Raw genomic sequence first — 26,769 nt, forward strand, 5'->3', positions numbered from 1 at the left:
CCGCCGTTTTTTTTATTTCGACAACTTTAAACGCTGATGACTCACCAAATTGTTTAAATTCCAACGATGCCAGCGGGAAGCATTATTGCTCAGCACGACACAGAACCAGGATACCACCTAGATCACTCACAAATTCGACACACCAACGCTTCGTAACAACACATAATTACAAATAGCACTTCATAGAACATTTAGCACAAATAATAAACAAGTTATCCACTGACGAAATTGTTATCGGAAATATACACTTATTCACATAAAAAACGAACAAAATCCAACTAAGAAATACCCTTTTAGCCGCTATTTCCTTTCATTCTCTTTTATTTCCTTCGTGATTCGTTCGACATTCGACAAACTGAGAAGAAGCGGGGGCGGGAGCGAGAAATGTTAACGGGTTGCAATATATTAATTTTAAAAATGTAGCCGTATAACTTCGGAAATTGCAATTAGGTTTTATAAACCTCTTTGAAAAATGTGATTTTTAATGTTGTTTATATTGAATAATATAAAATAAAATAGTGTAGTGATATCCACCCATCTTTAAAATAAAGCTTGTTGTAACATCTGTAAAATTTCTCTCATCTGTATATGTCAGTTTGATAACTGACAGCTGACTGGCAGTGATTTTTGTTGTTGATTATTGCAGATTTCGATAGTTTCTTTGATTTTAGTAAGTAAATTTACAAATTAAAGTAAAGAAGTGTTTATTAATTGTAAACTTCGAAACAATGTCACGAGATAAAAGTGTCTGGTTTGCGGAGGAAATTCTTTTAGACGCCAAGCTTATTAATTTTCAACTAGAAACAGGGGAATGGGATGCGGTGGAGGAAATGTTACGTGCAGAAGCACAGTTATCTAGAGATGCAGAAACGGGACGATTAAGACCGTAAGGATAAACTACAGTGTTTTGTAGATGAACAATTTTATGCACTTGTTTGACTTTGTAGAGCTGACTATCTCTTGAAAATTTGCTATATTTAAAAGTTAAGACTCAGTAACGAAACTGTCATGCTTTATATGTAATCTGAAAAGAAAATAATCCGTCTTGTTCCTTTTGATTCATATTGTATATTTCCTTATTTTTTAAAATTTAATGTATTAAATTGATGGTAAAACTATGGTGTGATAAATGTGATGTTGTATTTGCCTCAAGACATTAATTAGATTAATTTTGTTTGAAGCTAAAGTGTTAAGTAAGTGTTATATGGGCAACTTATTTTAATAATATATTTTTACTAAATAATACAGAAAACCTTTTTTCAATCATTTTTAATAAGAACTCTAATAACACAAAACAAATCAAATCTTAAAATTATTATAATCAAATTTAACAAATTTTAAATTAAAATTTCAGTAAAAAAGCATCAGAGTACACATTACGATTAATAGCAGAAGTTCTGCACATCATGAGGCTGGATGTGGAACAAGCTTCATACAACCGCAGTACACTTGCAGTAGCTGAGCAATGCCTCCGTTTAGTCCGCTCCTGTGCAGCTGCCGGCACCAAGATGCAGACTTACATCTCAAAAGAACTCTCCATTCTTGACTCCATGCTCATCTTGGCCACAGAATTTCAACATCCAAGTGTGGAAATACTCAATGAGGAATTACAAAAGAAATTTGAAGGCTGTATGACTGTTTTAATACAAACTCTAGGCAACCTTGTTGTTAACAATCCTTTTAATCAAATCATGATCTGGAACAAATTTGATTCAATCATCTTGAACTGTTTAATTGGACAGAATGATAAAATAGCTTCTGCCGCAGCTATGATAGTCTACAACATACTCTTAGGTCAACCGAATGTATTGCCAGATGATGTATCTTTACTAAATTCACTTGCATACATGTACAATAATGGCAACATTGAGTATCCACATTTAATTATTGAATACCTTATCGGTGTAGAGAATACATACATTGAAAGGTTATATTCTAAATTAGATCCTGAATGCAGAATGCTGGTTTTAAATCTGGCATATAATATCCTAATGTCAACAGAGTCGCAGGATATAAATGTGTCGGTTAATTTTGTCAAGTTTATGGCGCATGAGTTTAAAAGCAAATCGGATTGCATATTGAAAACTGTTGATAAATATGTGAACAGCATTGAACCTCAAGAAGTTGTGTTTCTATTAGAAATTATTGCCACAGCATCCAGTATGGATGCATATATGGATTGTTTGCAAAATGACACATCTTTATTCATCAATTGTGCTTGTAAGTATAATTTTTTTTATTAATCTAATATATAAAATTCTCGTGTCACAGTTTTCGTTCCCGTACTCCTCCGAAACGGCTTGACCGATTCTCATGAAATTTGTGAGCATATTCAGTAGGTCTGAGAAACGGCCAACATCTATTTTTTTTTTAACGCGGACGGAGTCGCGGGCGACAGCTAGTAACTTACTAAAATAGTATTATCACTTTGACAAAACAGTAAAGAAATTTTGTTTTTACATTTTTCTTTGAGTAATCAATTTTTATAAATCAAATTGAAACATAAACAAATTAGTGCAATGGATTAAACATAATTAATTGCTATTGGCGCTAACAAAAATCATCTGGACAAGATAATCTGAGTCAAGTACAGTACGTCTTTCATACGTTCTTTCATAGAGAAAAGTACCCTCTTTAGAAAAAAGTATATCAAATGGAATGCAGGTTGCAGGTATATTTAACCTTTTTAAAACGTAAGAATATAATAGTGCATAGTCTGCTTTTCTTGATTTCCACCAAGCCAGTGGATCTTCCTGTCTCTTTATTATGGGTTCTTGAAGATACTTTTCAATTTCTGTTGTTGCTATGTTTTGTGGTAGTGATTGTGCTTCTTTACAATCAAACTTGCTCCATATTGAACATAGTGAGGGTTCACTTTGAATCTGTTGTACAGGCTGAATGTGTGACGTACTTTCCGAGTTGGAATTGACAAATTTCAATTTCAAAGATGTCAAGGCTTTGTAGTAATTGCAGATGTCAAGGAATCCTTTCGATTTAAACCTGGGATCTAAAATTGTTGCCTCAGCAAGAAGGGTATTGGTTTCAACCTCACCAAATCTTAATCTTAGGTCTGATTTTAAATTTTGAAGGAATGTTTGTATTGTTTTATTATCTTCTTCAGTGATTGTATCAAGATTGGATATCATTAAGTTACAATAAACAATTACTTTAGAAGCTAAAGAATACTTGTCACCACTGACATCTGTAGTAAGTTCATAGAAAATATTGAGTATTGGCAAAGTTTTCTCAATGATTTCCCAATCTTCATTTGAAAGACTTAAATCGCTCTGAAGAAATGAGATTGTTTCAATAACAGCATATTTGAGCTTTACTATTCTCTGTAACATAATAAATGTGCTGTGCCATCTGGATGGATTGTCTACTTTTAATTTCACTTCGGGCAAGTTCATCTGCTTCTGAATTTCTTGTAGATTTTTTCTATTATTATTGTTATATTTAAAGAACTTGCCCTCGCACTTTGGAAATAGTTCTATCAATTTCTTCAAACTTAAGGCTATTCAGTACAATAATAGAGATTGCCAGCCACCTAATTGAATCCCGTCTAAAATACAAGACTTACTGTCACTGACCACTGCACATATTCTGCTGTTGATATCCCATTGTACAAATTTTTTTTTAAGTACTTCACTCAAATATTTACTTGCATCTAAATCATAATAATCAATGCAAAATAACATCAGTGAACATAACTCACTATTTTCATCTATAAAATGTGCAGTTATTGCAATATAGGACTTTTCATCAATTGAAATCCAACTATCCATTGTTATGCAAATTGATGGAGCTTCTTTAATTTTATTTCTTACAAATTCTAATACGAAAAATATGCGGTAGGAATTGTGTATATTAATACATTAAGTGTAACAATTATTATTTAATATAAAGTGTTTCTTTCAGTTCTTCTTCGTGCCATTCACAAATTAGGTAAGGAGAGTAATAATTTCTTTTCGTCAATCAACAAACTTTACGAAGCTACGGGAAAGCATTTGATCAACGATGAAAATATATCCTCCAATAATGTCCCACCAGAAAGTAAGTACACATACTACTTTTTTAATATAGTTTAGTATATTAATTATTTATTACAAGTTATTTAAAGTTTTTAATTAATCTTCTAAAAACATTTTCCCTTCCCAAATTTTCAGTACCTCTTTGTAAAAATGATTCAGCCGACAACATGCTATCTTGTAACGAAACAACATCCGAATGCACTGAATCGGAGAGCAGCGAACAATACTTTGAATGTAATGAAAATCCTCCCTTCTTTGAAAAAATAGATACATTAAACGCAATAGATAATTTAAAATTCATGGAATCAATGCCTGATTCTAAAAGAAGTCCGGATTACAATTCAAATGTTAAGATCGATAATGATTTGGCCAAAGGCGCCTTCAAAAGGAGTAGTTCCGTACCTAAGACTGACGAACGTATCTCTATGCCGACTAGAAGAATCAGTTTAGAACATAAAATAGATATCGGTGATGATAACGAACCACCTTTGATTATGGATTCACAATCACCTTCTGGCAGTATGAATACAATAGCGGAAGTTATACCAGTAGGTCTTCAACCGAGATTAGATTTGCAAGAAGGGAGTAGAACCGATTCTCAAGATAGTTCACCGAATGATCCTCCAACTGAAATACATATGCCTACTGAAACTAAAGAAGTTAAAGCATCTCCTAGCGAAATATCCCCACCACTTTCAGACTCGGTACCTGATACTGACTCACAGAAACAATCGCCCGATACACCGAAAGAGGTTAAGAAAAGTCAAAATCTATCAACGGATTTTGATTTGAGCGAACAATTGCAGAAAATCTTAGGTATATCATCGGAGAAAACGCGAGGCGATTCAACTAATGTCGAAAAGAAAACTGAACCGGTTAAAGAAGTGAAATTAGTGGAAGAAAATCCTTCAGCTAAAATACCATCGGTTAAAATTGATTCACCTGAAACACAGAAAACAAGGTACAGTTCTTTATATATTTATTTACCTTAATTTACCATTGCCGAAGATATATGCTTATTTAAAATTGATAAAAAAAAAACTAGTCTACTAAGACAGATGTAATAAAAAGTTGTACATATGGTCCCGCGATTTCGTCCGCGCGGAATAAAAAAAAATGCACACAAGATAAAAAAGTTCCTATGTCCGTCTCCTAGTTCTAAGCTACCTCCCCACCAATTTTCAGCTAAATCAGTTCGACCGATCTTGAGTTATAAATAGTGTAACTAACACGACTTTCTTTTATATATATAGATTATAAACAGGAAAGATTTGTTTGTTTGTTTGTATTAAATAGGCTCCGAAACTACTAAATTGATTAAAAAATCATGCACTATTGCGAACCTACACTACCTCCGGTAGGCTTTATTACGAGATTTTTTTGAATTCCTTACGGACAAGTCGCGGGCTACAGCTAGTTTTAGATAATTCTATTGAGCTTATGAGATTATTTCCTAGGTATTTTCAAAAGATTTTTTTCCATGTACATTGTAACAAAGGTTGGGAGCAATAGACATGAACACATCAAAGAAGACGGTTACCTCCGTGGAAACTGTGGAGCGTCACGTGGCTTTCGGCTTCAAGGCGGCGCTCGTGAGGACGCTCGCCAACCTCTGCTGGAAACACCAGGAGAACAAGAGACAGGTAGATACAGGTCTTCTGACTTTCAGAAGTTCGCGCGGCAATGAGAAAATTTCTATTTCAGATAACGTGCCTTAAGGCAGGAGATTATCGTTGGTTTCTGAGACTTAAATCTCTAAAAAAGAAGTAGCGAAACAAACGCTGCTCATAGACATGTGCAATTTCTAATGCGTTCCTTCTAATCAACGGAGGAGGGTACGCTCAGAAAGGTAATATTTCCCCTTCCTATGCATTCCCTCCTCCGTCAAATCTTTCCTTTTCTTGTAAAGAAAGGATGGGAAGGGGACTAAAACTAGGCCTCATAATCAAGAAACGCGGAATTGCTTCCACTTGACGCGTGTCTTCTGTATGGTTGTGGTATTGGACCAGACGAGGCGACCAACTTTTGCAATAGATTACATACCACTGTTACAAGTTACATTGTTATTTATTTTTCAGGTGCGAGAATTGGAAGTTATTCCCGTACTTTTAGATTGCTGCAACATCGATGCACGTAATCCTCGTATCCTTTTTGTAAGAAATTAAAGATGTCAAGACAGACTTATAGGGTATTATGTAAATGGGTTCTAAATAAAAGACGTGCTTGGTCAATGCTGCGCGACTAATCATCTAGTGAAAAAGGGTCTTAATATTAGGTCCTTACATATGAAATTGGCGTTTTGTATGGGATGAACAAAAAGTCGAATATTTTTTAATAAAATATATTTAATTCATCAAGTATGAACCATTATTTTCTATGCACTTTTGCCATCTCATAGGTAGTTCATTGATCCCTTTACTAAAAAAAACCAGTCGGATGGGAATCAATAAAATCTTTGAAGGCGATTTGGACTGCCCCATCGGAGTTGAATTTTTTCCCTTGCAAGAAGTTATCCAAATTTAGAAAAAAATGGTAATCTGTTGGAGCAAGGTCCGGGGAGTACGGAGGATGTCTTAGACTTTCCAATTGAAGCTCTTCTAATTTAGTAGCCGTCTGTTGCGCAGTGTGTGGTCTAGCGTTGTCGTGAAGCAGCAGTGGCGTGGAGCGATTGACCAGCCTAGGTTGTTTAGCCGCTAGCTTTTCCATCATGGTTTGCAATTGCTGACAATAGACATCAGCCGTAATAGTCTGGCCAGATTTGAGAAAACTGTAATGAACAATACCGGCACTAGTCCACCAAACGCTTACAAGTAACTTTTTTGGGGTTAATTTTCGCTTGGGGCAGGATTTGGCTGGCTGGCCAGGATCCAACCATTGCACTGAGCGCTTCCGATTATCGTAAAGAACCCATTTTTCATCACAGGTAATGATTAGGTTTAAAATACCTTCATTATTGTGCCGGTTTAGTAATGTAACGCAACAGTCGACGCGCGTTTGCCGGTTTGCTTCAGTCAATTCGTGAGGTACCCACCTTTCAAGCTTTTTAATCTTCCCAATTTGCTTCAAGTGAATTAAAACAGTTTTATCACTAACATCGCAGCCTGCAGCTAACTCGGACGTGGTTTGCGATGGATCCGCTTCCACAATAGCCTTCAACTCTTCATTATCAACTTGAGTCTCAGGCCGTCCACGGGGCTTGTTCTGCAGATCGAAATTTCCAGAACGAAAACGTTGGAAACAAAAACGAACTGTGTTTTCTTTTGCAACACGACCGCCATACACATCATTCACCCTTCGAGTCGTTTCCGCAGCACTAGTGCCACGGCGGAACTCGTACTCGTAAATAATGGGATATTTTAAGTTTTCCATTTTGTAAAATGAGTGACGAAAACAGAAAAAAACAGAAGAAAAAAAACAAATGAATGACGGTCATCGAACCACAAATACATGAGTCTATAGCTGTACAAATTTGAATTTGGAATTCCTTACCAAAGAGGAGAAATTCGTGATTAAAGTGGCCAGTACGAAAAACGCCAATTTCATATGTAAGGACCTAATATTATAGTACTCTTTGTTAAACAATTCATTTTAAAACCATAATGTATTTTTCGACAAAATCAATTCTTTTTCCTTATAAAATTACAGTTATCATGCAATGGGTGATTTTCGCAGTACGCAATTTGTGTGAAAACTGTCCGGAAAATCAGGTATAGTAAATTATTACAAAACAGTCTGAACTCAACAGAAAACTTACAAATCCTTCGTATTATGAACAAATCTAATATCAAGCTCTGTTTCGGTCCTTTATAGCTAGTAATTAAAAAAAAATCCGTTGTCCATGAATACTTAACCGGGATTTTCAAAGCCACAACACCCGTTTAAAACATATTTTCTTACCTCAATTTTGTATAAGTGTTTCAGCAGTTTAAGTAACTCATTTTTATTCTAGGAGGTTATATCAAGAATGACTCTCCAAGGGCCCGTAGACAACGAGTTACTCCAAGAAATGGGCCTCACACTTCAAACGGATTCACAAGGCAACACTATAAAAGTAGCGCCATTGCAACGAGCTTAAAAATAAATTAGAAATACAGGCTTCTTCATTAATAAAATAAATAAACTTACGCTTCGACCATTCATACAATTATTGCATTGTTTTCGATCCAGCAGTTAAAATGTTTAATCTGGAATGCATAATGCTTTAACGACAGTAGAAGAATGAAGTAAAATATGAATTAATAAATATTATTTGATCTGTACATTATGTATGGTGTAAAATAAAAACGTGCTAAAATTAATTTGATGATTTACTTTTAAACCCCAATATTTTCCTAGTTTAATATTAAAGAAATATTCTCGTGCTACCAATACAATGAAGGTTAAAGGAAAAAGTCACAATGTAAATTTGCCGTTATTGCTTAAATCTTTGTTTTCTATTCATTTTAAAACTGTAAAACAGTAAAAAGACTTATAGTAGAACAATTAATTTGTTTGCGAAATAAAAATAAAACTATAAGAATTTGGATTTATTATTTTGCGTAACGACAATCGTGAAACATCAAGTTGACTTTGACATTTCTATATCCAACTCAGACATTATTGTTGTTTTTTTTCAACAAGTACAAAAAGTATTAACAAAACAGAGTTATCAAGATTATATTGGTGAACTATGGTGAAAATAGCGCTTCAAATTAAAGCAACATTAGAATGTGTTGAAAAGTTATATACAAACCATCCGTACTATCAGTGGTTTTTGAAATTAAAATGTGGAAGTTGCGGCGAGGTATCGGAAAAGTTTCACGATCTCACAGAAGCCGAGAAAGTTCCACAGAAACATAACAGATCCGAAACAAACCTGTTAATTAAGTGCAAGTTATGTTCCAGAGAAAACAGTATGGATGTTATTGAAGGAAGCAATGGTATAGTTATACAATAACCTATAAAACTGTGAGAATTTTGTAACTATCTTTTTAGTAATCTTATTTATCTGTATGAAAATCCTAAGATAAATTTAGTTTTACTTAGTTACATTTCCGAGTTCATTAAAAAAATTTGTAGACAAACATTTCTAAAAGTGCTTAGGAACGGCAACATCAAATGTTCTGGTCACTTTCCTTTTTCAACTTTTCTCTGTGGAATTAAATTAAAATCTATGATTACGTTTTCAGGAGTTTTCACAAGCAATGATGTAGGTAAATTCAAAACAATAGTAATATTTGACTGCAGAGGAGTGGAGCCCGTTGACTTTGAACCAAAATCTGGATGGATTGCTGAAGCTGAAGATGATGGTAATACATATGAAATACACTTATAAAATTCTCTTATAAAAATTAAAGATTAGTGGTATTTGATTTTCATAATTTCCATCACTTTATTCCATTATATTTGACTCTTATTTTTTTTTTTACTATATTTAGGATTATTTATAGAGTTTCATGCCTTTCTTTTGGGAATGTAAAGATTTTTATAAAAGTTAAATGTTGTATAGAGAAAAATAAGGTGTTCCAATTGCATAAAATGTTAAATTAATGATGCCAATGGGTATCAAGTTCTCTCCGCTGTAAAAATCTAGACAAACCAGTTCACATTTCAGACATCAAAAGAAGGGTAACTAACATGAGATTATTTAGTAATTTTAGTTATATAATTTTACTATGTTACACAGGAAAAAAGTTTGAAGATGTTGACCTCTCGGAGAAGGAATGGGTGGATTATGATGAAAAAAACCAGAACTCTGTTGGCATTTATGAGTTAGAGTGGCAGTTTGTTAAAGTTAAATAAATAAAAAATATAATATCAAAAAGTTATGTTCACTACATACTCTTTTATCATTCAATTAAATTTTTTAATTTACAATAAATTAATTTTTATTTATCGTTACATTTTGTTTTATTTGAATCAAGTCAAAATAGAAACATTTCAACTAGTGTGTTTTGCAAGGCAATATTTATCAAAGATGTCTTGGAAAAACAATATTGTACAAACCATTGTATACAACATTGGTCCACAATCTTTAAGTTTTAGAATTAATAGAATCTAGGTCCATAATAATCAGTTAGTCGTTTAGTATTCCCCGTGTAATATAAAGCGTCGTTCACTTAGAAGACACCGGAAGAACTGTCACCGGTTTGAGAAAAGTTTATTCCGTCTTGAATGTTGGCAACTCAGACAACATAGGCAAAGGATACTCATATCATCTGAATTTACTTATTTCTTACGCGTTGTTTACATCTATAATGATATTTATTTCATTCTGATCACTGAAGCGTCAAAATTATTGTACAAGGAATAGGAAGTGTTAAATGAAAGTAATATTTGATTCGGTCGACTTGGTTCGCGAAAACGCAACATGCGTCAGTACTTATAACAAAATGTGCAATGCTATTGAAAGAAAAAGTTCTTTACATTTGTGTTTTTTAAGATACACGGTTGAAATTTTACTTACCTGTATGTAATGTTTTTATTGTAACAAATAATTCTCATCGTTTGAACATAATTCTATAGTTAACGATCTCAGGGTGATGAAAATTGAAAACTTCGTCAACGATGTAACTTGTAATTATTTGTAAATAAAAATTTCGAAACTTCGGGAAAATATAAAATTCATATGGGAGATGAGAAGTTTCAAGCATTCCTGTGTGAAATTACATACGACGAGATAAAAAATAACAAAAGAATAGTATCACAGAATCACTCATTTACTCATACACAGCGTTCCAACAACAAACATGCGCACCATTTTATTGTACCTATTAGATACTAAAAAACTAGATTGTAAACTAATGAGTCTTGTCTTCAATATAAATAAGTTGTCTAATGTCATGGAGTTTCCGTCGAAGTTGAGGTTGTGCCATCCTCGGTTACAGTTTTGAACCCAGTGAAACCAGTATTCCCGTGAACTGTTACTGTATGCTCTGGTGCATCAGTCGCAGTCTCCTCAGAATTGACTGCTTCCCTGATAAAATTGTCCCCTCCCTTACTAACGAAAGAACGATCATTGCTGTAAATATATGGATGATGAATGAAAACCGGAACCTCAACTGGCACCTTTACTGGAACTTTAACCGGCACTTTCACCGGATAAGGAACTTTGACCGGATATGGAACCTTCTTTTCAACCGGATAAGGTTTTGGTACGTATACCGGTACACGTTTCTCAACTTCCACTCTCTGAGGGATGTACACTTCAACTTTCTTTTCAACTTCCACTGGGTAGGGCACTCTTTTCTCGACTGTAACTTGTACTGGACGTATAACTTCTACAGGATACGGTTGTGGCACTGGCACTTTAACAGCTACATGTTTTATAACTTCCACCGGTTCTTTCACCCTTACTTCAACTGGGTACGGCACTTTCTTTTCAACCGGATAAGGTTTAGGCACGAAAACTTTTACGGGCACGGGGTAAGGTACCTTCTTTTCGACCGGATATGGAACGGGTCTATCCACGGGCACTCGAACGTGAACCGGATAAGGAACTTTCTTTTCTACCGGGTAAGGAACCGGATGTGGGACTTTGACTTCCTTTACTATTGGCACATGATGAATGATCGGGTACGGTTTTGGAATATATTCCTTCTCCACAACTTTGACCGGTACAGGATGTGGAACTTTAACCTCTACCGGATATGGAACCTTCTTTTCGACAGTCACCGGATATGGTCTGTCCACTATTTTAACTGTTTCCACTGGTACCGGAACGGGTACTTTCTTTTCGACCGGATAAGGTTGAGGCACTTCCACCTTGTACGGGACTTTGATGGGTTTTTCCACCGTTTTGACATATCTGTGGTGGTGATGATGGTGATGGTGTTTAATTTTGGTAAGAACTTTGGGTGGGGAGGGAGCTTGCTGCGTGTGCAGGCCGGCGACTATTAACGGCGTCGGTGAATGCAACCCTCGCGAACTGTAAGCAGAATATAGATAGGGATTCAGTTGTTTCCTCTTGAAGAAAACCATTTTTTTTCTTTCCATCTCCGGTGTTAATGTTTTCTCAGTATTAGTGGCTGGGACCAGTCCGTATGAGTTAAGGAATAGCGTTTGTTTTCTCGGTGTGTGCGTTAATTTTGGTTGTGGGTAAAAAACGTCTGATCGTCTGCTTATGGGCGTTTGAGCCTTTTGTTTGAATATAGGATAGTGCGTCGGTATTATTGGTATCCAATCATTAGTTTCAACTTTGAAGCTCGGTGTTGTAACTTTTTTTTTGGGAGCCCTTGTAAATCGGCGGTAGCCTCGGGTGGTGGGTTGAGCTGTTGTTGTTGTGGATTGGACTTCATTATTTGTTGTTTTAAGAAATTTAAATCGTATATGTGTGCTTTCAGATGGTGCGTGATCGGTTGAGTTGTTATTTGTTTTCGCTTCAGTTGTGTTTGAAGTCTCCGTCGTGTTGCTAGCGGTCGCATTCATCTTCTCAAGAATTCTTTTGGGCCATATCCTCTTTGTCCTCAACACTCGAGTCGTAGTCGTCGGGGTTGTCGTGGTCGTTGTAGAAGTGTTATTAAATATTGGTGGTGGTCTGACCCAATCTGATCTTATGCCGTTAATAACCTGAACTGGTAAACTAAATTTTGGACTTTTCGCTACGAATGACTTACCGGTCGATGCGGCAAAGACGAGTGGGGTTTTTGGAGTTTGAGTCCTGTAGTAATGATGTCCAGGTAATGGTATAACTCGAGGAAACTGGTAGACTGATTTTTGGTACGTGTGTAATTTATGTGGTGTTTTGGGGTAGGAATTTTGTGTATGAAGTCTTGGCATTTGGCCGTAGTACTGTTGTGGTATTTCTAGGTGTTTTTTCTTTGCGTCATGAGAAGTTCTGATTGGCGGTTTGCTGGGTGGTCTCAGTTCTGGTTTGTAAGCGAAGTTTGTTATTGCGAGTTGCGACGGCTGGGGCTTGAATGTTGAGGTTAGGTTTACGTACTTTGGGCCGTTTATGATAGTCACAAGTTTAGTCTTCGTCTCCTCGGCTAGTTGGTCGGTTCCGTTTTTGTTCTGTACCGTCGCGCCACCATCATTGACGACGATCGCTAACGCAATGATCAGGAATGCCGTCTGCAACAAAATAAATATAAGATTTATCTAAAAAAAGCTGGTATCACGCGGCGGTGTTTCTGGATAAACATTTTTGTCTCATATCAATCAGTAATTATAAATGTTTTTGTTACCAAATCGTAAAAAAATATAACTGGACATGACTATAGGTATTTTTTATATTATTTAATTCTTTATTGTAACAACAAATTAAAATAAAATAATTAATTAAATCATTTCTTCCTCCAAGGACATCTATTACCTTTTTATTCAAGTAACATATCCTTTAAATTAAATAAACACTGAAATTGTATAAACACTGTCACCACATAAATAACACCGTATATATATTTTTTCACCATTAAAAAAACACTTACACTGAAACACCTCACTGGCAGTTTGACGTTTGATTTCGCGCGCATTTTTAATTTTTTTTTTAATTCTTAGTGTTGTACCTACCGATAATTGTTGCATAGTGTGGAGCGGCGGCCTCTAGCGAACATGTAAGAATTGCTGCGTCCAAGGAAGCGTCACTCACTTAAATAGCATACGGTTGGGCGGGAACATCCACTTTCACTAAACAAACTCGGATTATTTTTAATAAATAATATAAATTATTAATTTAATTATTAAAAATGATAAAAATTACTTTTGTCTAATTTATATTCATTCTATTAGTTCTATTTCATTTTGGGTGCTTATCGAGTACTTTTGGATTCTTAAGGTGTTCAAATACTATTTATTTAAGATAATAAATAAAGGTAATGCATTGTCTTTATGAAGCAACAAGAAACTAGGTACTGCACTTTTTGTGGGGATATAATAGTAACTAGAAATGTGCACACAGCAGTTGATTACTACCTTAACGATTGCCAAAATTAATTTTTCATAAGTGCTAGTTATCTATTGTATTTTAATTTTATTTAATGAAAAGAAAATAATAATTCAAACTGTCCAGAAATAGTTTTTACACTAAATCTTTCTCTCTTCTGTAAAATTAACATTTAGTTATCCAAGAATACTCAAGTTACACGCATATTACGTGCATAATATTGCGTTTTCGGACAATCTATTAAATGTAATATTAAAAGTACCTAGTTACCAAACCTTCCTACTTCCTTTGTTCCGCACAATCTGTTAATTGCACAACCCTGTTATTTTTGCACGCAAATTGAACTAAATTATTTGGCATGCGTTTTAGTTATTCAATTGCACGATATACATGAAATTATTTATTATATAATGTATTGATTTCGTATATTATTTGAATAATTATGAAATTGTTATCGCATTACAGTAGTCTGTAAACGCCCATTGCTAATTTAACGTATTATAAGAGCGTCGGTGGCTTAGGGGATAAGCACTTGATTCGTAATCTACAGGTCCTGGGTTCGAATCCCGTCATATACTAATGTGTTTTTCGATTTTCATATCGACGCTGGAAAGCATAAACGCTGTAACCCCGAAAGTATGAACTTTACAGGAGAGCCAAAAAATCATAACTCGTGAGCTGATTCGCCTACAAGCATGCGGTATTTAGCAATGTTGTGTAGTTTGTGCTAACCTATAATAAAATCATTATCGTTTGATAATGGTTGAAATTATTAACGTGTGAAAAACATATTCGCGATTTCAAGGGTTACAGCGTTTATGTTTTCCAGCGTCGATTTGTACATTCATCCGACGTTCTTACGGTGAAGAAAAACATCGTGATGCAACCTGCACATATCTGAGAAGAAATTCAATGATATGTGTGAAGTCAACCCGCATTGGGCCAGCGTTTTTGACTATGGCCTATTCATCCCTGAGTTAAGGTAGGCTCCAAGTCTCTCAGTGGAAATGTACAGTGAGCTGATGATTTGATAATAGTAGCATATCCCGTAGGAAAAACTATATTTGACAACCTCAACAGTAGATTATAAATATGGTATGCTTTCGGTAAAAAGAGGAGTATAGGATAGAAAAAAAAAGCAGGAATTTTTTGTATCATAAAAGACGACGGGTCGTTATTATTTTAATGAACTTTTCTAATTCATAATTTCAGAACACTGAAATACTATAATTTACCAGTAAAGAAAAGGGAAAGGTATTAAAAAAAACTATTTATTTATTGAATCTCTATCAATATCTTCAGCCTATATTTATCATCGGGGAATCTCAACTTGACAATTTGCCGGATCTCTTCACAAGCGTAACACTGCAGTAAAAGTTTGTCGTTGCGCCACAAATCAGTTATTTCGAGCAACTGAGCTTTTAAAATTTGCGGCATTTTACTGAATTTCACCCATATATTTATTTTATTATCTAATTCCACCTCCTCATCGAATAATGATGTAATTTCAGCCATCGTATCTTCAAACCTAACGGCCAACATGTAGACCAACTCTTCAGATATTGGCTTACTATCGGCAAATATTCGGTCCAACATCGCTTGGCAAAGAGCTTGGGCTAAAGTACACATAGATAGTTCGTACATTCTAATAGGAAGAACATTAAACCAGCTGGTCTTTAGATCCTCCATAAGGCTTAAAGAACTTTTTATTGCAGCATCAAATGTTTGGTATGAGTCATGAGTCCAGGGTAGTTCTAAAACAAAAAAAATAAATGTGAGCCGTCATGGGACGCCTGGCAAATGTGAAACATCGTCTGTGTACAAGTAATATGCATAAAATATTAAATATTATAATTAAATAAATAATAATAATGATAATGGTGATAATGATATTAATGATAATGATGATGGTAATGATAATAATGAAAATAATGATAATGATAATAATAATAATAATATATATGTATACATATGAGCGTCGGTGGCTCAGGGGTTAAGCACTTGACTTGCAATCTGCAGGTCCTGGGTTCGAATCCCGCCATGTACCAATGTGTTTTTCGATTTTCGATTTACATATGTACATTTATCCGACGTTCTTACGGTGAAGGAAAACATCGTGATGCAACCTGCACATATCTGAGAAGAAATTCAATGATATGTGTGAAGTCAACCAACCCGCACTTGGCCAGCATGGTTGACTATGGCCTAGTCACCCCTAACTTGGGGTAGGCTCCGAGCCCCTCGGTGGGGACGTATAGTGAGCTGATGATGATGATGATGATGATATGTATACATATGTATACTTCAGTATAGCGTGGCGACCCGTCGCCACGGCAAGCGTCGCCACGCCAACTATTCGGTTTACAAGTGATCCTATAGATGTTTCACATCAAAACATACTTTAGTGTAACTTAGCATAGTTTTCTGAGAGATACAATTGTGTAGTGTGGTGGGATGTGTACTGCGCAGTGTGCAATGACCTTGAGCTGCCAAGATATTTGAAAAGAAGTCTTTTCTACACTTGCACATGTAAACAGTCATTAAACATGCATGTTCTTACCAGTTTCTTCAATTTTCCTAACAATAACATTTCTTTGTGTTTGCAGGTATATTGAGATTTTTTCTAAACCTACAACTCTGAGGTCTTGAATACATTCCAGCAGTACTGTTGTCAGTAGATCTGCTAGAAATGAAGGCAGGATATTCTTCCATGGTGGTCCGATCAGGCTATGTGCCAGATAGAAACAATTGTTGAAGAATAATGCTGAAAATATTTAATATAATAAGTTTTTTCACTTTCAAAATATTCACAGTTTTCATAAGTTTTTGATATACAATCAAAACAATACCATTAAAATCTAGTTTAGAATTAAAAACATATAACAATATTTCTGATTTATTTTTTATTTGAAACTAGCTTTTACCAGCGACTCCGTCCGCGCGGAATAAAAAATAGAAAACGGGGTAAAAATTATCATATGTCCATCTCCTAGTTCTAAGCTACCTGCCCACCAATTTTCAGCTAAATCAGTTCAACCGATCTTCAGTTATAAATAGTGTAACTAACACGACTTTCTTTTATATATATAGATTTTGCCCACGACTTTAGTCTGTCTGAAATTTAATAAAAATTTTTTTCTTAAGCTTAAGTAAAGTTTTAGTAATAGAATAAAAATAAAACTTACCAATATCCAAAGGACAACATTCTAAGTTAACTTTAAACTTTTTAGGTATCAAACATTGGTACATAATAGCTATATCTCTTATATACATAACAAGCTGCCTGCTATACTCTTCCGGAAGCTTTGTACTCTCTTCCAAATGTTCAATTAACATTGACATTATTTTCTCTACATTTCTAGAAATCTTACATTTGGATAAGAATATAGGATTATTTAATTCCCACAAGGAATCTTTATTATTAGGACAGTTACTAGAATCTAGTACTGAATCATTTGGTATATCAGATATATTGCCTGCAGTTATCGTACCAAATGACAAGCTTTCACCAAGCATATTTCTTACGTCAGATAATAATTTATCACATTTTTTACGATACAAAACACATTCTGTATTTTCTATATATTTATTAAGTGGTGATTCATTTGCTTCGACAAATTTTAAATCTATTAAGAATTTATTAAACGACTCCAGTTCTATGACAATATTTTTATAATTCTCATAACTACTATCACATGAAGGTAAATTATTTCTGATACAGTCTTTTATTATCTTGTTGAAAAATTTATATCTAATTGACTCGGCAAAAACTTGTACAAAGTTTTTACCATCTTCAAAATGTCCCAAAGTTGATTGTAGAAATTCAAAAACGGCTGTTAAATTATTGAAAATGGTTTGAAAGTTTGGTTTATTAGGATCATTTAAATCTATCTTAATATTAAATACCAAAGCTCCTAAGTAATCTTCAGTGTATATATTACAATTATGTCTAATTACATTATGAAGTAATTTGTCAATAAAGAAATGTGAAAATACACCAAGTTCTGCATTTAATCTCTCAGTAGCATAGAGAGATTTTAAGACATTTTGTATTAAAATTGGATCACTTTGTTGTATGGATAAAGAATATGTCAGATGATAAATACTTTTTTTCTCTTCCCAGTTAAATATATCCTCCCATTCTATGCTAAGTTGTGCAGCGTACATGGCTAATTGATTTTCTGCTTGATCGTTGAGCTTCGATAACGCTTTACCAGCGTTACCTTCGAATTTAAGCGACGCAAGTTGTTTACGCAAATCTTTAACGCTTACCATCGCATCTATGTAATTATATCTACCGAATTCATGACTTGCCTTATCCAGAATTTGTTTACCTTCTACAACGATACATAAGTTGTTGAAAACTTTCATAGCATTTTCTAATTTCTTAACAGAACTACTAAATTCTTCATTCAAAGTTTCCGACTTTTCATACACTAACTTTACGTCTTCTAATAATTTGTTGTAATCGGCTAATATGTTTGATTTGCGATTCTTATAGTTCAATTCTTCCAAGCTTTTTGTAGGTGTAAAATTACAAAATGTGTCGATAAAGTTTTGCTGTAGAGCCCATGAAAATAATTGTACTCTTTCTATTAAATCTTTCAATATTGGCATTATTTCTTCGCGTTGTTTCTTTACATTTTCCTTTATGGCTTTATCAGCTTCGTGTAAAGCAGAACTTATTGAACTCATTTTCTTAACTTTTATCTCGCAATTTAACAATAAAAAATAAAAAGATAACAAGTTTACAAGTTTACGTTCCAACTTTTAAATTTCAACAATTTTTTAAATTTGAATTGATTTGACATTTACCGACTGTTTGTAAATGCAGATTATATTTGACAATAATTTCACACAGATGTTAAAAATGGTGCCTACAATGTGTGCTGTGCTACAATTGAAAAATGATAAAAAGAAGAAAATGGAAAACTAAATGTTACGAAATATTATATTATACTATTATTCAAATGAACTAACATACGTCACCTATTGACTGATAAGATGGTTGCTAACGATTGTTAAATCAATTCCGGAAAGAGCAGAAAGAGGGTAAAGACTCTTGCATTAAAATGAATGAAAATGAAATTGATGTCCTGAAAAATGAATTGGAACATGAAAAGACTTGCAGGTACTTACAATGATACCTATGTGTACTCATTTAAAATATGAAATATATTTTTACTTTACATTTTATTTTATAGAGAAGCCGCGGCATGGCAGAATACGGAACTTGAGAAACAAATAGTTTCTATGCAAGAGGAATTACGAAAATCTGATTACCCTTGGGACAAAGATGACGACTTGCAGAAGGAGAGCGCAAGACATAAGCAACTACTAGATGCTATAGAAATGCTTAAAAAACAATTACCTATTTTGAAAGAAAGAATTAAGAACGCAAAAGTCTGTGGACCAGGTGTGTTCGGAATAATTTTGCGTACATTTCGCAATTTCAACGCTATATTTCGTGATTTTTTGTAGTCGTTAAAAGTTTGTATTTCGGAGGTTCAAATGACTGGTATTGGAGTTAATTTATTGATAGCAAGACCTATATTAACAAATCTTTTTGAATTTCAGATTGTAAACTGAAACATGACGACCTCAACATCAATCTTGACATTCTTACGCCTGTAAGTACTTCATAGATAATTTTCATTTCATCCCGTTGCTAGCTATGCTTATTCATAATATTGGAGTGTCTATGTAATTTCAAGAAAAAAAAAATTCGTACACGATAACGTAAAACCAATTTTAATTTTTTTTTGTCCGTCTGTCTGTCTGCAAGGCCACGTTTGTTCCGGATACTCTCTTGACTGATTTTGTCAGAACTTTGCCGGAAAGTAGCTGATACACGTGGGCATATTATAGACTACTTTTTTAAAATTTTCTCGTAAAGAAGTCGCGGGCGACCACTATTGTTTAATAAATTCTCATTTATAAATTTTCACAGGCTGAACTTCTTCGCACAGTGAAAAAATTTGAAAGACTCAAAACGGATTTAATAAGTACACTACGTAGTAAAGAATGGCGCTTGGACTCTGAGTCTAAGGTATAAAATTACCAAACAATATAAAATGATTTTAGGATTAATATTATACGATATAAATACGGGTTTAATTTATTTCAGTTGTTTGTACGCGTGAACGACCAGAGAACTTATCTGCAGAATGAGCTGATGATATGTCATAATAATATAATGCGTTTGCAAAGAAATGGCAATTATTGGCAGTAAGTAATTCACAGTGGTAGATCCCGTAACAACAATATTTGTTGGGTGCACGACAGAAGACAGGCGTCAAGTGGAAGCAATTCCGCGTTTCGTCTGATGAGTGTGGTACTGGAGGCCTAATTTTAAGTCCTTACCACCCTTTTCTTATTAGGAAAGGATGGGAAGGGGAAGTGGATTTGACAGAGGAGGGGACGCATAGGAAAGAGAAATATCCTCTTTCTGTGCGTCCCCCTCTCCGTTGATTAAAGGTAGGCAACGCATCTCCATTTGCGGATGTCTATGGGCAACGGTCGCCTCACTATTGTGGCGAATCCAGGTGGCCGTTTGCTCGTTTGTCACCTTATGATATAAAAAAAAACATCTCTAAAGTTGCCACACTCAAAGTCTTTAAATAATTACTAAGGGGCGACTAAATATTGATTAGACGTCTAAGTATGAGAATAACTTCAAAAGATTTATTTATATTATGATATGAAATATGGTTTTTGTTCTACAATTCTAGATTAATTAAATATATTTTGTTAAGTTTTGAATAGGTATTTAATTCCAGGAATATTCCCCGGAAAAACGACGAGAGAATCCTGGACCCAAAGCGAGGACCTATAAAGAAAATATTTTGCAACGACCGTCTACCGCCAATTGTTACTTAGTAAATTCTACCAAAAAGATATATTAGTAGATTTTTAAATTAATAAACTAGTAACATTGTAGAACATTGTAGAAAATGTAGGTACTTACAGATTGTTATAGATCCATAGATTATGCAAGGGTCTTTAGAATTAGTGATTCATTTTAAAAAAGGTTGATCGTGTGTGTTTTACTAGTAGTAGTAATCTATATATATAAAAGAAAGTCGTGTTAGTTACACTATTTATAACTCAAGAACGGCTGAATCGATTTGACTGAAAATTGGTGGGCAGGTAGCTTAGAACCAGGAAACGGACATAGGAACTTTTTTTTATCTTGTGTGCATTTTTTTTTATTCCGCGCGGACGAAGTCGCGGGTAAAAGCTAGTATAAAGATAACGTTAATTTACGTTACGTTAAACTTACGTTGTATGGTAAAAAGTTATAAATCAAACTGCACATATTTGCTTTAATAATTTTAATAACTAATAAAATAATTAAATAATACAAATCTATATCTAAATGTCTACAAAATTAATTTACTTAGTTACAAACAAATTAAACATCTAACTATGTTTTATTTAATTTAAATAAATATTAATCTACATAAATTTAATATTTATTATATTTAGTATACCTCGCTGAGAAATCTACGTCTGCGTTTAAAAACTCATCAGATACAGAATTCTCGTAAAACGAAAGCGGTTTCTGATAAAGTGGTGCTGTAACAGAAATAAAAAACAACTAAATTATTTTTTTATGTAAAAATAAAAACGGATCAACATTAGAAAAAGGAAATTAAAGAAAAAATAAAGCAATAATTAATTTATTGCAACGGATAAACATTTTTTAAGGTAAACGGAATCATATTACAACTACGAGTAGTATAAGTCTGTATGTCCATCGCAATAAAGTACATTCGTTCGTCTACACGTAAAGATTAGTTTTATCTCTTGCTCGCACTCGTTTATACCTATGTGTGTGAGAGAAAGAGAGACAGAGAAAGAGAAAGAGAGAGAGGGAGAGAAAGAGATACAGAGAGAGAGGGAGAGAAAGAGAGACAGAGACAGAGAGAGAGATATATTACGTACGTAAGACACAATGGTGCCTGTCGACATGCAGTCGCAGATGTCGCGGACATGCGCACACGTAACCTCCCGCCACGTTCACGCACGCGTACTCGCACCCGTGCACCTCCTGCTCGCACTCATTTATATCTACATAAGAGAGAGAGAGAGAGAGACAAAGGACAATCATCACAAAATTAAAAAATAAATTATTAAGTGTTAATCTGGAGTTTGAATTAAAATTGTTATTTTGTTGTGATTTTTTTTTAAAATTAAATAACGGATCAATTAACGGTGCAATTATTTCGTTAATTTAATTAGTTAAGACTACATTTAAAACACAACATGGTCATGATATTCTGTGGTCATCCAAATAAGGGGTGATTCCACATCCTACTGGTCGGATGTCCTAGACTAGGTATAGGGCGGGGGGGGGGAACTACCATTAATATGTCTTATTCGAAGTAGTTCTTAAGATTCGCCGAGGGGTTAGGGTGGCAGCTGCCTCCCCCCTTGCAATGCTCATAAGGCTTAGTGAAATGTGGATAGTGTTAACTATATCTGCGGGTAGTGTTACCTAGACAGCGCAGTCCGGCGGCTAGCGCGACATACCCCGCGGGGCAGCTGCAGCGGTAGCCGCCAGCCGTGTTGGTGCACATCTGAGTGGCGTGGCACTGGTTGTTGGAGATAGTGCACTCGTCCACATCTGTTATACGTTGTTATGTACAATGTTTTTTTATAATATATATCTTGGCGACTGTTAACTTCGCCAAGTTGCTCGCACTGATCACTTTGCCGTCAAGTTATTTAAAAGCATTATATCTATTCGTACAAGAAATTCAGCCGTTTTTTTAAGGTATTTATCAACTTAATAATTTTTTTACAAAAACTTTAAAAAAAATTACACGTCTAATATAAATATAATAATATAGTATTTTAAAATGTCAAATTTAAAGAACCAAACTAAAAATTAATCTAAATCTTTTGTGAGGCATAAAAAGTTAAATCATGTTTTAGTATCCGGTGTAGGATAATCCTTAAAAAAAACTATTTTTTTTAATTAGCTCACCTTGGCAAGTATCATCAGCGGCAATATATTTAAAGCCAACATTGCAAGGACCACGCTCGCTGCGGTCCAAATTCTCTGTTACATTCACATCGAAGTACATTTGAGGTTTTTTACCTGAAAATTATTTCATTACCTACTAAAAAAACTTAAAGTATGTAAGTCTTACTAATTTTATAAATGCAAAAGTTAAGATGGATGGATGTTGCCCACAACAGTTCAACGGATCTCGTTAAAGTTTGGCTCAGATGTAGAACATAGTCAGGAAAGATACTTAAGACTACTTGCTTTTGCCCGCAACTCCGTCAACGCGGAATTAAAAAAATAACAAATAGCCTACGTGTTCTTTCAGACTATGTTCTTCATTTATGGCAAATTTCATCAAGATCCGTTGAACCTTCAAAAAAACATCCATCCATCTTAACTTTCGCGTTTACAATATTAGTAAGATAAGAGTTTTTTTAATACACATTTTCATTCGAAATCGTTTTGTAATTTACTGGTTTATTTACTTTTCAACCGATTTGTTCTTACCAGTTGGTACATAACTTTCTTCTGTGTCCAAAGATTTTCTAAAGTCAACGTCATCTGGTTGCATCTCTATTGTAGTTTCAGGTAAATACGATAACATATTCTGAAAATATCAAATAATAAAGTAGAAAGAAAGAAAAGATTTTATTAAAAAATAAAAGACAACGATAACGATAATATAATTAATAAGTAAGTAGTAATTCCAAGGACAGTCTAATGAGTGTGTTACCGGAGGACTCATTTTAATCCTCTTTCCATTCCCACCCCTTTTCTTATAAGGAAAGACTGGAAAGGGGAGGTGGATTTGATGGAGGAGACGCATAGGAAGGTTAAATGTTCTCTTTTTGTGCGTCCCCTTCTCCGTTAATTAAAGGTGGGCAATGCATCTGCATTTGCGGATGTCTATGGGCAACAGTCGCCTCGCTATTTCGGCGAATTCAGGTAACCGTTTGCTCGTTTGCCACCTTTTCATATAAAAAAAAACTAAACCAAAGACAATAAATCTTATACTAACACAAAGTTACACGTAACTGAATATTTAAACTTGATGTTAAGGTGGTGTTCTAAGTTACCATTTATGGTTATTTAGGATTATCTGGTGATGCCCATTCTAGGCAATACCTAGTATAGGTATAGGCTATTTACAGAGCTGGGCATTAACTCGTTAATCCGTTAATCGTTAATTAACGAAGTTAACATTTTGCTTAACGGATTAACTTTTAAGTTAACTTCAAAAAGTGTTAACGCTTTTGTTAACTTCCGTTAAACTCAACTTCCGTTAATAAAAGTCCGTTAATCGTTAAATTAGAGACTTGAAGACGTGCTGTCATTTTGTTTTAATTACGCGCCACGCCACGCTCGTAAGTTCAGCTTTGACGGGCGACTGTCGGCGACTCGAATGGTAAACGAACGCGTTGATAATTGATATATGTGAAGTTTGCGTGCAAGTGTGATGCATCAGAGCGTCCGGGAAAGACGTGAACAACAGGACAAAATCAAAAGAAGGTTCGAAACAGTATATTTCATTACGAGTATATAAAAGCAAGAGTATGTAATAGCCCACATTCCGAATGCTCTTCGTCCCTGCAATACCCTCCAATCCCTTTTTGAGCAACTGTATTAAAACCCTTTTTACTCGTGCTTTTTCTTTAGCTTTTCCAAACTCGTGCGTTCTCTTTCCCAACTGTCAAAATAATTTCTATTAAAAAGAAAAAAACCAACCACGAAGTTTATACAAAAAAAAAATCATTGAAGTTTTTATGATTCATGCAAATATTGCTAAAAAGAAGCTCCTAATTTGTTACAATATCAGATTTAATGATTTTATTGAATGAATTAGGTTAGGTTTCATTTTATTTCATCTCATTAAATTTAATTTTCATTTCATATCAATAAAAATAATCTACTGAAGTCTTGGCTGTTTGGACATAGTTCCCTTTGCCTACCCAGAATGGGTGAAGAAAACCAAAAAAAATCTCTGTTTGTATTCTTTTACGGTTGGCGCCATTTTTCAAACATTTTAGTAAGTTGAGTTTATTGTGTTTTTATTATTCTATTAAATTGCTTCATTTTTTCGCAACTGTATTAAAAATAGTTGTTCAGTGCACGTGCGGAACTGTCATTAGAACTTGTTCCAACTGTCAACCCTCACCTTCAGCTGCGCTTCGGCTCGGATAGACATTTGTCCTAACTCTTTGCAGTGACAGGCTTTCCGCACTCGTAATGAAATATACTATAATGCATTCATACTTGTCTCTAATACTAATGTGTTATAGAATATATAGTCAAATTACTATTTTAAACAAGTGTCGCCACAAAAGTGTGAAATTAGTATGTATAATTTTTTGCATGGTTAACTGTTAACGATTAACTTTAACTTGCGTTAAATTTTCGAGAATTGAACGCTTTAACGATTAACGAAGTTAATTTTTTAATTAACGCTTTAACGATTAACGAAGTTAACTTTTCGATTAACTGTGCCCACCTGTGGCTATTTATATAGGTATACAATATTCTGTGCACAAAATTACAAAAACCCATATTCACGGCATTTTAGCAATTAACAATTTTAAGTAACTGTAGTATACATTTAAAAACAAAGTTTCATAATCTTACTAACATTATAAATACGAAAATTTAGATGGATGTTTATTAGAAGATATCTTTAGAACGGCTGAACGGATCTTGATGAAATTTAGCACAGATGTAGAACACATTCTGGAAAACATATAGACTAGGGTGATTCAAAAAAAATTTTTAATTTTTTTTTTTAACCGATACCCTCTCAAATGTTTCTATTTGATATAAAAAAAAATTTCACCAAACCCGAGCCCTATAGCTCAACTCTAAGGGGTCGCTACTGTTTTTTTATTTTCCCATTTAATTAACATGGGAAAATAAAAAATCAGTAGCGACCCCTTAGAGTTGAGCTATAGGGCTCGGGTTTGGTGAGAATTTTTTTTATATCAAATAGAAACGCGAAACATTTGAGAGGGTATCGGTTAAAAAAAAAATTAAAAATTTTTTTTGAATCACCCTAATATAGACTATTTATAAAGTTTTTTTTAGTTAGCTAGTATACATATTACAAATAAAGGTATACATTTTGAATGTAAAATGACTTACTGTTTCATTAATTTCTTGGCTGCTGTAGACTTCATTGGTATATTTCGACTGGGGATTGCATTTTGGTAAGTTTGGACATTTTCTTATCTGTTATTATGAAAGAAACATATTATATTTTTTACTGAATATATTATATTAAGATGAGTGCGCTGAAAAAAAAGTATTTTTCTATGTGTGTAAGGAAAAACTCAATAATTACTAGCTCGGTAAAAAAATCTAGTTATAAATTGGTACATTATCACTGTATAACTATACCTGTACGTTGTCGCCGGTACATTCGTGATGCGCACGCGCACGCGCACGACAGCGACGCGCACGCGCCTGCGTGCCCGCGCCGCACGTCGCCGAGCACGCGCCCCAGCGGGACCAGCTGGACCAACCTGACTCCTCCTCCTTGTACACAATAACTATTGTTAGGACTGTTGAGGGTATTCTCACAAAAGGTTTTATAAGTAAGCATGCGCTGCTGCTCAAGGCAGTCTCTTTCCATCTGTCGGTTCGGTTCGGTTTGAGTTTATACTACAGCGAGGATTATTATGAAATAGAGTTAAATTAATTATTACGCTGTTAGTTTATTTCTTTTAAAATACTTTTGCATCAAATATCTTATACTATTACATACAGGATGTTTTAAATTACATTAGCAAGACTCTATGGTCAGTTATATGCATTTTACTGATATAATAAATGTGACTGTTTGGACAGATGGATGTTTGTTTGATGGTATCTTC

General features: G+C 34.4%; 7 protein-coding genes across 7 annotated transcripts in view; 3 read left to right on the forward strand and 4 right to left on the reverse strand.

Annotated features, from left to right (window-relative positions):
* The window catches only part of LOC106708215 (E3 ubiquitin-protein ligase SH3RF1), a 31,839-nt gene extending 31,502 nt beyond the window's left edge, over positions 1 to 337 (reverse strand). The window contains exon 1 of the mRNA XM_045683469.1: positions 46 to 337. The gene's annotated coding sequence lies outside the window, so the exon portion shown is untranslated. The remainder of the gene's footprint in view (positions 1 to 45) is intronic.
* A 272-nt stretch (positions 338 to 609) lies between these two features.
* Positions 610 to 8,240, forward strand: LOC106708225. Its single transcript, XM_045683504.1, has 8 exons — positions 610 to 886; positions 1,355 to 2,220; positions 3,919 to 4,053; positions 4,167 to 4,992; positions 5,530 to 5,674; positions 6,110 to 6,173; positions 7,677 to 7,738; positions 7,981 to 8,240. The coding sequence occupies exons 1-8, from the start codon at positions 729 to 731 to the stop codon at positions 8,104 to 8,106; spliced, it is 2,382 nt and encodes a 793-aa protein (XP_045539460.1). The 5' UTR covers positions 610 to 728; the 3' UTR covers positions 8,107 to 8,240.
* Positions 8,241 to 8,626: 386 nt separating this feature from the next.
* Positions 8,627 to 9,812, forward strand: LOC106708221 (UPF0587 protein GA18326). Its single transcript, XM_045683587.1, has 3 exons — positions 8,627 to 8,950; positions 9,200 to 9,319; positions 9,697 to 9,812. Exons 1-3 carry the CDS (start codon positions 8,701 to 8,703, stop codon positions 9,810 to 9,812), a joined length of 486 nt encoding a protein of 161 aa, XP_045539543.1. The 5' UTR covers positions 8,627 to 8,700.
* A 974-nt stretch (positions 9,813 to 10,786) lies between these two features.
* LOC123722264 (proline-rich protein 4-like) lies at positions 10,787 to 13,609 on the reverse strand. Its single transcript, XM_045683539.1, has 3 exons — positions 13,521 to 13,609; positions 12,952 to 13,082; positions 10,787 to 11,937 (listed from the first exon to the last, which is right to left on the reverse strand). The coding sequence occupies exons 1-3, from the start codon at positions 13,533 to 13,535 to the stop codon at positions 10,851 to 10,853; spliced, it is 1,233 nt and encodes a 410-aa protein (XP_045539495.1). The 5' UTR covers positions 13,536 to 13,609; the 3' UTR covers positions 10,787 to 10,850.
* A 1,459-nt stretch (positions 13,610 to 15,068) lies between these two features.
* Positions 15,069 to 18,655, reverse strand: LOC106708226 (centromere/kinetochore protein zw10 homolog). The gene is made up of 3 exons (XM_045683577.1): positions 17,079 to 18,655; positions 16,454 to 16,657; positions 15,069 to 15,647 (listed from the first exon to the last, which is right to left on the reverse strand). The coding sequence occupies exons 1-3, from the start codon at positions 18,586 to 18,588 to the stop codon at positions 15,169 to 15,171; spliced, it is 2,193 nt and encodes a 730-aa protein (XP_045539533.1). The 5' UTR covers positions 18,589 to 18,655; the 3' UTR covers positions 15,069 to 15,168.
* A 310-nt stretch (positions 18,656 to 18,965) lies between these two features.
* LOC106708216 lies at positions 18,966 to 20,658 on the forward strand. Its single transcript, XM_045683601.1, has 6 exons — positions 18,966 to 19,024; positions 19,098 to 19,309; positions 19,471 to 19,523; positions 19,844 to 19,942; positions 20,021 to 20,121; positions 20,649 to 20,658. Exons 1-6 carry the CDS (start codon positions 18,966 to 18,968, stop codon positions 20,656 to 20,658), a joined length of 534 nt encoding a protein of 177 aa, XP_045539557.1.
* A 703-nt stretch (positions 20,659 to 21,361) lies between these two features.
* LOC106719709 (hemicentin-1) overlaps positions 21,362 to 26,769 on the reverse strand; it is a gene marked incomplete at its 5' end in the record, with an annotated part of 35,789 nt that continues 30,381 nt past the window's right edge. The window contains 7 exons of the mRNA XM_045683447.1: positions 21,362 to 21,471; positions 21,841 to 21,966; positions 22,394 to 22,522; positions 22,886 to 22,999; positions 23,417 to 23,516; positions 26,039 to 26,125; positions 26,294 to 26,431. Of these exons, the coding sequence (XP_045539403.1) occupies positions 21,362 to 21,471; positions 21,841 to 21,966; positions 22,394 to 22,522; positions 22,886 to 22,999; positions 23,417 to 23,516; positions 26,039 to 26,125; positions 26,294 to 26,431 (804 nt within the window). The remainder of the gene's footprint in view (positions 21,472 to 21,840; positions 21,967 to 22,393; positions 22,523 to 22,885; positions 23,000 to 23,416; positions 23,517 to 26,038; positions 26,126 to 26,293; positions 26,432 to 26,769) is intronic.

The sequence above is a fragment of the Papilio machaon genome, chromosome 22, assembly GCF_912999745.1.
Source record: "Papilio machaon chromosome 22, ilPapMach1.1, whole genome shotgun sequence".
Taxonomy (NCBI): Eukaryota; Metazoa; Arthropoda; class Insecta; order Lepidoptera; family Papilionidae; genus Papilio; species Papilio machaon.